General features: G+C 39.4%; 1 protein-coding gene across 1 annotated transcript in view; it reads right to left on the reverse strand.

Annotated features, from left to right (window-relative positions):
• The window catches only part of DIS3L2 (DIS3 like 3'-5' exoribonuclease 2), a 307,218-nt gene that overhangs the window by 167,492 nt on the left and 127,680 nt on the right, over positions 1-12,046 (reverse strand). The window contains exon 8 of the mRNA XM_069470450.1: positions 8,431-8,678. Within this exon, the coding sequence (XP_069326551.1) occupies positions 8,431-8,678 (248 nt within the window). The remainder of the gene's footprint in view (positions 1-8,430; positions 8,679-12,046) is intronic.

Consider the following 12,046-nt stretch of genomic DNA (forward strand, 5'->3'; position numbering starts at 1 on the left):
CATAAGAAGCTGGGTAAAGAGCATATGGGAACTCTGTACCATTTTCACAATTTCTGTAATCAAAATTATCTAGACAAAAAATTAGCTGTTACAAAATGGGTAAAGACATGAAGACATTTTCCAGAAGAACAAACATATGGCCATGAATATATGAAAAGATGCTCAATCTCATTAGTAATTAGGAAAAAATAAATTAAAAACATAATAAGATATCATTTTATACCCATCTGACTGGCAAAAACTGACGAGTTTAACAATATCAAATATTGATAAGAATGTGAAGCAATGGGCCGGGCGCGGTGGCTCACGCCTGTAATCCTATCACTCTGGAAGGCCAAGGTGGGAGAATTGTTTGAATTCAGGAGTTGGAGACCAGCCTAAACAAGAGTGAGACCCCGTCTCTACTAAAAATAGAAAAATTAGCTGGGCGTGGTAGCACGCGCCTGTAGTCCCAGCTTCTTGGGAGGCTGAGACAAGAGATAGGTTGGGCCCAGGAGTTTGAGGTTGCAGTGAGCTATGAAGTGACACAGCGAGACTCAGTGTCAAAAAAAAAATAAAATAAAATAAAATAATGTGAAGCAATGGAACTTCCTACATTAAGACAAATAGGTACAACCACTTTGGGAAACGGTTTATCTACAAAGTCATAAAGTTAAACATGCACATATGTGTGATCCAGTTAATTTCATTCTTAAGTAGAGTCTAGAGAAGCCTTTGGTGGTGAGCACTGGAAAGTTTGTAGCAACACTGTTTATAATCTTGGTTCAACCCAAATGTCCATTACTAGATAAATAAAATTATGGGATACTAAAGGGAAATGGAAATATTATGCATTAAGATGAGCAAAATAAATAAGCATATTTTAGAAACACAAGGTTAAATGAAAAAATACAAATCACAGAAGAACATATGTAACATGGTATTTTTTATCAGGTTAAAAAAAACAAAACTAAATAACATTATTCAGGAATATGAATGTGGGTAAATTATTTTTTCATTTTTTAGTTTTTGTAAAAATGAGGTCTCACTATGTTGCCCAGGCTGGTCTTGAACTCCTGGCCTCAAGTGATCCATCTGCCTCGGCCTCCCAAAGTGCTAGGATTACAGGAGTGAGCCACTGTGCTTGGCCAGGGAGTTATTAAAGAGCACATTTTGATTAGCATGTTTGAGACAATGGTTACCTTTAGGGAAAAAATTAGGGGTTACGATAGAGGGAAACAGACATGGAGCCTCAACAGTATTGATGATATTATATTTCTTAATCTAGTTGGTGAGTTCATGGGTTGGTTTTAATACCAGGTTTCAAAAATTATATAGGTGTTCTTGATACATATATTTTTTTGTCTATGAAACATACTTTGTAATTAAAGTTAATAAATAATATTTTAGTCAAATATATACCACACCCTTAATAGTGATTATTTCTGGGGGTGAAATTCTAGAAAATTTTCATTGTCTACAGTATATGTTTGAACAATATTAACAATAGTATCAATATGTATGTATTTGAAAAAAATAAAAATTGAAAATTTTTCTTAATTTTGATATTACAATAGAGTTATGAGAAAGAAAGCTTTCTTCATTAGAGATATTTATAATGATCACCACTTCAAATTTTTCTCACTCACCAGTCTCCTCCATGAATACTGTTCCCATTTATAATGAATGACACTACAAGTGTGTCCTACTGTAAAATTAATCCAGACAGCGCTGAAACAACATTCCAAACTTCCTGCATTGATAGGTGGGGGCTATATATAAGCATTTTATATAAATGAGCATCAGATCTATTGTCCTGGGTGATGTGCAAATAAAAAAGTGAGGGGAGAGAACAGCTACAGATAGAAAAAATTATCACAAGAAAGTCCTCTTTGCCTTAAAGAAAACAGCAACACCTAGCAGTCAACATTAATGTTCTCAGCCATTCTTTATCTTTTCTCTACTATTCTTATAAACTCTTGGTCTCAAAACTAGGCTATGCACAGAAGACAGTTACACATTCTTGCAGTGATTACTACTATCATTACAGCTTTTAAATAAATGTTCTCATGCACATTGGTTCATGTTGGAAACTCCATGCAATCGGATATAATGGTATCATAGCCCTGAGAACCTACAAGTGAGGAACAAGCAAACATCAGCTATACCCAGGACTTAGAACTTCAGTAACAATACAGAGTGAACATGAAGTTTGGCAAAAACACAATGTTTTTGGCTGTATATTTATGTATTATTTTCTATAATCCAGAGGAGAGAACAAGTTATTTTCCTTTCTTCTGGCTCAGTGTTATGACATAGCAGAAGGCAGCAAGTAAGGAATGGGGACTTTAGCAAAAGTGTTTTATCAGTGAAAACAGATTAAACAATGGGGAAAAGAAGTAAGGTTCAATGATACTGAGTGATTTGAGGAAAGGCCTGGAAGCTTATAAGTGAGTTAGTGGTGATATGAAGGGAGCAAAGAGGAGGCTGAAAGAATTTAATGAGTACACGAGAAGGCTGATGGTATCTGAGGTTCTCTAATACTTTAAAATACTATTTTCAAGAGAGTGTACTAGAAATTGTAGATGAAGACAATGACTTTGGAAGAAGCGTCAATGATTATATACAGTGGTCCTCAATGAAAGAAACAATTTGGTAACTTAAGCCTGTAACAGGACCATTCTTCTCCAATGTAACTTCCGCTCTGCTTTGACCAGGATGCTCTTCAGTACTGAAGATGTAGCTTTTCCAAAGCTGATCCTTATAGGCCACCAGGTGGAGCCCAAAGGTCACAAAAAAAGAGCCCCCTCCTCAGCCTGATTTGCTTTTTGTTTACTAGCCAGTTAAGAGTCATACCCCATGAAAAGGACTTACAAACTCTTAAGTTTGGTAATGCAAGTTCATAACGTTATATAACTTGGCTTCTCCCTCAGAAGAGTCCTTAAAAAAGGAATATGCTCTGGAAAAGGTGAAATACTCCTTAGTGCAGGAGAAAAGATTGGATATAGTTATTTTTCAGTTTGCTAATCTTGTAGCCTAGTCTTAACGAAACAGTGTCTGTTTTTTCTAACAGTCTAGTCACTGTTTCATTTTCCCACTAAATATAATTTAATGTATTTAATGTAATTTAGTGACTACCTCCTCAATTCCTATCTATCCCATAAGAAATTTATCTATTAAAACTGAATGGAATAGTAAAAGTATTTGCTTCCATAAGTCAACAAATATATCTTCTATCCAACAATAACCATAAATTGCCAAGCTAGGACATAAAGGAGATACAATCCCAGAGCAGAGTCCCACCCACCCACCTCCCTTCCCTTCTCCACCATATGCCTCGGCAATCAGAAATTCCCTTCCTTTGCTTTCACTTTGCCCAGTCATTCACTTCAATGGAACCTGCTGTCCAAACTCATTAAAAAACCAGCAGTACTGTGACCCCATGCTCTGTTTCTCATTTCCATAGCCTCCCATTAAGCCTAGGCAATCTCATGTTCAACCAAAAATTTCTCAGCCTTGCTATATCTGCACTGACCTATTCATTTTCCCTCCCCTCCCACCCCACAAAGCCACCAAAGTTTGCCTGATAAAATAATACAAATGTCAACTTGCTCTAGGTCAATTCATGTCCTATATCTTCAGTGAGCTTTCGGTGTTGCCAAGAAACACTATTATGTTCCTCACAGTAGCTGCTGTAAAATTTTTCCATTTTCTTCAAGATGTATCCTTAAATACTCAAGAAGAAACCAAGACAAATCTAGGAGAAAATGACCATGATATCTCCATGCTCATGACATCCTGGAAGGGAAAGCTGAGACAGTAAACTCTAGACTTTAGGATAGCAGATTTCCCAAAGGTCTGAGAAAATATAGGCATGAATTCCACTGTAAGAGTTTCTAAAGGGAAAGATGATTTAAGAGGGTTGGGAAGCTCTTAAAACTGTAAATCTGATTATATAATTGCAGATCATTCCAGCAAGGAAGCCAATGTGGCTTTTTAATTATCCTGGACAAGAGTCTAGTACTAAAAATTAAAAGTACTAAATATGTTGTGATGTATAACAAAAAGCAGTGATCCCTAAAGGCCAGCAAGGGCTCACTAAGAACAGACTACCTATGGGTTTTTATAGTATTACAAAACTAAGATTCATGAAAATGTGGTAGATGCAATGTACAGAAAGGTGAATGAAGATCTCTCATGACAATTGTAAGAACAAGATGGAAAATAACTTTCTAACAACTGGAAGTCTCCAATACTGTAATACTCTTTGAGCTGCCTTTAAATTGAGGCCCCAAAGTACCACTGGGGTGCCAGAGAAGCAACGTTTACCATGAAGGGAAGGCCAAAGGAAGGGTCTTAAGGACCCTTCCAAAGCTACTAACATCATATATTCTATTCAATCTGTTTTTTAAATGTCTGTATCTTCTAAATTTGGCATTCCCCACTTAAGTTTATATACTTGTTGTATACCATTATCAAGCATTAATTTTTAAGTCATAGAACCTTGGTTCTCATCATTTTCTGTTCCAAACTACCCCTTCTGTTTTCTAGCTTGATTTATGATGCAACATCTTCCTATTTAACCTGGTTCAAGACCTTGGAGTCATCAATTCATTTCCATCTACTCATCTGACCAGCCAGCAAATGTTCACTGAGTATCATCGTCCTAAAGGAGCTCAAGGCCAAGTTAAATACTTGAATAAGCAATTATAATCCAAACAGATGAGAGCTACAGTAATGGTATTATTAGAAGCTATGGGAGCACCAGAAGGTAGGCCTGTGAGTCAGGGAACATTTTTCGAGTGGACAACTGAGTTGAGTTTAAAAGTTGAGTACTTCGCCCAGCAAACACTAGAGAGAGGAGAAAGCCACTGCTGGGAAAGGAAGTGTAATGTACAAAGATTTAGACCTATAACCAAACAGTCAGCATGGGAAACTATAAACACTGAGGCATAAGTGAAGGGTCCAGTAGGAGGTAAGGCTGTTCCCAGTGAATTGTGATGAAATGCCATCAGCATCTACCCACTCTCCCCAGTCAGAGCCCTGAAAGTTCATCCAAGAGTCCATCCTTCTCCTTCATGCCCCATTTCTAATCAGTCATCACATCTGGGAGAATTTATCTTCTTAATCTCTCCTGAATGTTTTCACTCCTTTTGCTTCCTTCATTGAAATTCTTTATTTCAAGTTCTCTTACCTCATCTATCTTGCTGCAATAGCCTATTACGACTTCTTGCTGCCAGGTATGTCCCTTTCCATCCACTCTGCACTCAGTCAGAGTGATCTTTTAGCAAAGAGGCCTCTGTTCTCCAAGAAACGATCCTGGACTTCCCCCTTCACCTACCTCCTCTAAACTTCCCCCAAATTATCTTATTCCTATGGAAGAACTTTTAACATTCTATTTTGTACTGTAGTTAGAGCTCAAAGAGACAGGCCATTCAAGTCATCTACTTTATTCCTGCTCTTTCCCAGAGAGTTGAGTCCCACAGTCCTGCTAATTAGGTGGTGGGTCATGGGACCCTGAACCCCTACCTCTGGCTAAAACTACTGAGCAAGGAAAATACCTATCTCAAGCTAGACCAATAATATTTTCTACCCTAAAAATTCTGTATTGTATTGCAACCAAATGAAGATAACAAAAGAAAAGAAAAGAGAAAAGAAAGAAATTCTAAATTGTGATCTAGACTTTGGTATGTGACCTGCAGAGGACTGGCAGTGCCATTTTGGGACCAGGTCTGCTACTGAGCAGGTAGAAGGCTACTGTGTAGAGAGAAACAGAATAACACAGAAAGGGTAAAGATACCATGTGGTGGCTGGGCTGGTCAGGGGGACTGAGAGAGAAGGTGCGGTTCCTTTGCTGCCTTGTTAGTACTGAGTTTCTCATGAGGCCTCTATTTCTTGCTTTGGTTTTTAGAAGAACCACCAGTTTCTTATATTAATTCCTACTTTTATTTAAATTAGCTCAAATGGGATTCCATTTTTTAGGATCAAATTATCCCTATGACATTTGTGTACAAGCCCTTCTGCATTAGATTATAACTTCTTTAAATAAAGAAACCATAGCTCATCTACCTTTGCATTTTTCAGATAATATAGCATAGTACCTTGTACATAGTTGATCAAAACTTGTCTCATGAAGTGACTTTAACAACAGAAGAGGGAAATGACTTTGGACTTGAATAATTAGCAGTAATTACATACACAGAGGAAGTTCAATACTTTTAAGGGTAGAGGTATAGGGGCCGAGAAGAAATTCAGAAGGAAGCCACCTTAGCTAAACTCAGTTTTTAGGAATAGTTTATGTGGAAGCTACCTACACACACTCACGCCCACAGCAGGTACCATCTTCCCGGGAGTTCCTGATGAAAACCTGGCAAAGGGAGGACACCTAGGCAGTAACAGCACAGCATGTTGGGAGTCGGTGACCTCGGCTCCTAAAGATCAGTAATGGACAGCCAGAACAAAACGGCAAGGCGGCAAGGCAACCACCAACATGCTCAACAACTGCAACCCTGACCCCTCATGCAAGAGGCGTCATCTGAGAGCTTCATCATGAAAACTTGCCACGTTTTATTTCTTAAAATAATTTTTCTTTTATACAAAGATTTCAAAGAACATGTTTCTATAAAAGACTATTTTTAATGTCTTCATATCAAGAAGGTGGACAAAAAGCATAATTTTCCATCTAATTGTCTTCTAATTTATTATTTTGAAAATTACATGATTCACATATGATTAGCATTTTTAAGTATTCTTTCTTTAGATCTAGTAAATGTGCTCAGTGCTTCAAAGGTCTGATTCCCATTTTGGAGGCTGCTGTACTTTACCGTCAAGAAAAAGGTTCCTGCCACGGCACTCTAGCCTGGGCAACAGAGTGAGACTCTGTCTCAAAAAAAAAAAAAAAAGAAAGAAAGAAAGAAAGAAAGAAAAAGGTTCCTGATGGAGTAATGGCTAAGCTATTAAAAAATAAAACAAAAACTTATAAAGCCATTCAAGTAATAAGAGAAGCTCATACCATGAAGATTTCCTGACTACACCCTTACAACCTGAAAACTAAGGAAGTAGTCCAATCAAGTATGCACAATGGGATATGACGGAAAGGCAGATAAAAGACAAGGTTGGATTTTCTGGTTTGATGTGAAAGTCTTCCCTTTCCACTGCCAAACAGAATGTGGCAGCACAATCAACAGGGGCCAGGTGGCACAGCCATTACTCAACCTTTTGATTTGAGGGTGAGAAACTGGCAAACTTGTGAGAAGGACTATTTAGGGCTCAAGGGGCTGATGTCACTGCTGGATATTGAGTTAGGCTTTACAATGTTGATTCTGCAATCAGACCACTTGAGAGCAAAACAGAAAGTGCAGCTCTTCCTAAGTGACTCTGAGATCATATAAATCATACTGATGTTCATATAACTGAAACAGTGGCACAGGGTACTGTTTCTGAAATCGCATTAGTATGACACACAGATTTGACTTGGCTTACTTTGCGAGGCATAAGAAGCTAAGCATAAAATAAACCTGATAAAAGCAGCAGCACATTGTGGACATTCATTCACTGTTGGTTCTCATAACCACAGACCAAGTGGCTGCATCCCGTACAAGTTAGATGACCAACAAGCAAGTCACTACACTAGACTAAAAGTAAATATCAGAACAGGCTGTTTTCTATATTATATACCTTTATATTCATTTCCTGTGAAGCATAAACCAGATACCATCTATAATAAAGGCCTAAAGATTCAGATAAAAGTTAATATGGTTTTTGTTTCAAAATGAATGCCGGTTTTAAGAAAAAAATAGGCATCACATTTGCTCAAACATCTGGGTCCAGCAGTTTCTTTAGATCACAATGAAGTGGCTGTCCATGATGCTCTGGGATTATATCATATGTACTTAATTTAGATGGATTTCTGACAGCTTACAGAAACACATGGTACCCTTTTCCTGCTTACTGTAGGGTAATTTAGTTTTTAATGCCATAGGTGAAACTTTTGAAGATCAATACCAAAAAAGCCTTCATTCAAACATGCCTTCATATTCACATTTTAAAGCAAAGGACCCTGGGGTCCCCTGAATATGCCTGGACTTTGCATATTTTGACAGTAGTGTCTAAAAGGAGAGGACAGATTGGGGCAATGAATTCTCTGTAGTACTCGAGTACAAACAGATGCATGACATAACATAAAATAAGTAGAGACTCAGAATGTGCTTATATTTCATGCCAAAAAACAAAAACGAGGTAATTGCCTGGCAATTCAAGGAACATATAGACAACAAGTTGAGGTGGCAGCTAAGGGTAATTTCTGAAGAATCAGAACCAAACTATACCATGTACCATGCACCATGCTTTAATAAAGAAATAATAATTAAAATAGACAAAAAGTTTACCTAACAGCCACTCAAACTGAGTTCTACCTGTGACCTGTGGCTTTTCCTACCAGAGATCACCTACCCCAGGGCAAAATTGCTGTCCTCCTTCCAGTCCACGATGCGGCAGATGAACAGTGTATTGGCATAATCTTTAGGCCGTGTCACAAAGTCCTGGGGACAGTCCTTGAGAGGCACATAAATTCTAGGCACTCGGTGGTCTGAGGGAGAAAATAGGGCATATTTCCTAAATAGTTCGCTGTTCTTATCAGTCAAGAGTTTGAGGAAGCCAGTTGCTGCTCGAGAATGTTTTTTCTCCAAGATGTAAACCACCTGAAAACACCAAAGATACAGTCAATATTGTTTATCTGTAGAACTGGATAACAGTTGGGAGAAGTCAGCAGGACATTATTAATTTGATCAACTAGCTGCATCCAGCAGTTTTTCTAGATCAAAATGAAGTGCCTCTCGGTGATGCTCTGTGACTAAGTAATCTACGTTTAGGTTGCAACAAGCATCTACTAAGCATACATATCCAAGAAAAACTATGCATTACATGGATGAATCAGATGAAAGTGCTTATGAAGATACGCGGGATTTCAGCAGGGAAGTATAACTCCACATATTTTTTCCACATTACATTTTTCTCACATGAACAATACCAGTATCTCATATGAACATCACAATAGTTTTTAAAAAAAGTTATTAAATATAATTTACTGCTCTTAATTATGCCTTCAACAGCTGAAAGGAGAAATATTTAACCTTCTTTCTTTCCAAGATTAAACCCAATCTCTCATTTTAGTAGGTGAAGATTCAGATCGCCACTCCACTACATGCACACACTATTTCCATGTATAGAGAAGCATTTTCCAAGAAAGTGAATCTTCTCCTTAACCCACCCTGGAAAGGCATTCTTCCTGAACTGTCGCCTTTTCCCACTATAGACAGACTGCAGTTTCATCCCTTTGTTGGAATTACTTGCCATCATTTTACTAGATCTCTGAGCAAAAATTCAGACTGCTGTTGAGCTGGCTGCTGCTCTCATTCATGTCTCCGACACCACGAGGGGTTTCGGCCTATCTGCAGAGAACCTCCAAACCAGTGGAGGGTACCACGCCTCTCCCCCAGTCACTCAAAGCCACTGCCCCACAGGAAAGGGCACCTGTCTTCTCAGGCCCACTATATACTCTACTTTCTTTTTTTTTTTATCTTTCAAGACTAGTCAAGTGCAGTAGTGAGAAGGGGGGAAAGTAGTAGAACAAGGAGTTCAATCTGTAACTGACTGTGAACAATCAAGTGAGATCACTCACTACTTTCGGACCAGCCTGTATGCTCTACTTTCTAACTCCTTACTCCTTGGAAAAACATCTTTCTACTGTGAACAATCTGCTGTGCCCCTTTCCCAGAACACTCGCGTCCCCTCCTTGCATGCACTTGTTTGTCCTAAGGACTGTCTGTCTCAGTGACTTTGGGCAGGGCTGCTCCTTCTCCTGCACACAGCCTCTGAGGAGGTGTCCATGTTTTCCCATGCTGCACTGCCACGTCTGGACCTTTGCTCTTCTCTCATGAATGTATCTGCACCCTCTCCTGGTTTAGGCAGTGCCTTTCTTGTTGCTGTCATCCACTCACCTCCTCGTCACTCTGCAATACCTGGCTTACAGTCTGCCTCTCCCACTCTCATCCAGGTGAATGATTCAGCCAACACCTTGTCCTCACAGTTCTCATATCTCTTCAACACCAGTAGCCTTCAGCTCCATTCAATTTCAGCAACTCACCCCCATGGCCACACTTCAGCATCATCTGGAACTAGTCCAGTCCTGACACCTACTCTCAGACTAACCCATCATGCAGCTCTCTTGCTCTCCCATGCTGCACTCCACAGGCTTTTTCACCACATCAAGACTTCTAGCACCAGCCAGGCGCGGTGCTAGAAACCAGAATGTCAAAATTTAGATGAAGACATTGGCCCAACCACAAGCAACAATGTGAACAATTTAGGTCTCCTTATTAAAAGGCAAAATTTCTGAAATGACATATATTTTAACCTAATATATATGAATATATATATATATATAAGAAATACACCTAAATTTTTAAAAAACACACAGAAACACGCCTGTAATCCTAGCACTCTGGGAGGCCAAGGTGGGTGGATTATTTGAGCTCAGGAGTTCGAGACCAGCCTGAGCAAGAGCGAGACCCCATCTCTACTAAAAATAGAAAGAAATTATCTGGACAACTAAAATATATACAAAAAATTAGCCGGGAATGGTGGCACATGCCTGTAGTCCCAGCTACTTGGGAGGCTGAGGCAGAAGGATCACTTGAGCCCAAGAGTTTGAGGTTGCTGTGAGCGAGGCTGATGCCATGGCACTCTAGCCCGGGTAACAGAGTGAGACTCTGTCTCAAAACAAAAAGACTCCTAGCACCTTGCCTGTTCTCTAAGTCTGTTAGCTACATGTAAGCCTTGGATCCTTTCCTCCCTCCCGGAGCGACCATGTTTCATCACTCAAAGTCCTATCACCTAGGATGTCCAGCCTTCTGTTCCTTCCACTACACCCACCCTAACAGTCCTCAATCCAGCCACTGGTATTCTCTAACCTTAAACACAAGCTATAGAGTTGATCAGCAAAGAAGAAATTATAGTTGTACAGATCCCATTATACATTAATGTTATATAACTTTTGCTAGAACCTCCAAATCTCTGAAGACATCTTTTTACCTGCTCCCACTCAGCACAATTTCTTCTTTTATTCCCACTCGCGGATGCTCTCCTTCTGGGGCTCCAGTTATCTGAATGTTGAATCTTTATTATTGTCCCATAACTCCCTCAGGCTTTGTTCATTTTTTTGTCTATGTTCTCTTTGTTAGATTGAGTGGATTCTATGGATCTGTCCTCAACTTCATTGACTTTATGCTGCGTCATCTCTACTCTACTACTGAGCCCATCCAGCGAGTATTTTATTTGTTACTGTATTTTTCCGTTCTATAATTTCCATTTGGTTCATTCTTAGAACTTTGATTTCTTTGCTGACATTTTCCATCTTCTCAATGTTTCAAGGAAATTTTTAATTGCTTACTGAAGAACTTTTATGATGGCTATTTTAAAATCACTGTCAGATAACTGCAATAGCTCGACATTGGCATCCGTTGACTATCTTTTCGCATTCAGATTGTGATTTTCCTGGTTCTTGGTATGACAGACCTGGTTTTCAATTGTATCCTGGATCTTTTGGCTATCATGTTAAGAGACTCTGGGCTTCCTTTAAATCTTTTCATTTTTAGCAGGCAGTCGCCCTGTTTTAGGTTCAGCATGCAGGTCCTGGCTTACTTTTGTGGGCTGTATGACAGTGACAATTTCTTTTTTTTTTTTTTTTGAGACAGGGTCTCACTCTGTTGCCCGGGCTAGAGTGCCATGGCATCAGCCTCGCTCACAGCAACCTCAAACTCCTGGGCTCAAGCGATCCTCCTGCCTCAGCCTCCCGAGTAGCTGGGACTACAGGCATGCGCCACCATGCCCGGCTAATTTTTTCTGTATGTATTTTTAGTTGTCCATATAATTTCTTTCTATTTTTAGTAGAGACGGGGTCTCCCTCTTGTTCAGGCTGGTCTTGAACTCCTGAGCTCAAACGATCCACCCGCCTCGGCCTCCGAGAGTGCTAGGATTACAGGCGTGAGCCACCGCGCCCGGCCTGACA

This window comes from Eulemur rufifrons, chromosome 1, assembly GCF_041146395.1.
Source record: "Eulemur rufifrons isolate Redbay chromosome 1, OSU_ERuf_1, whole genome shotgun sequence".
Classification (NCBI taxonomy): domain Eukaryota; kingdom Metazoa; phylum Chordata; class Mammalia; order Primates; family Lemuridae; genus Eulemur; species Eulemur rufifrons.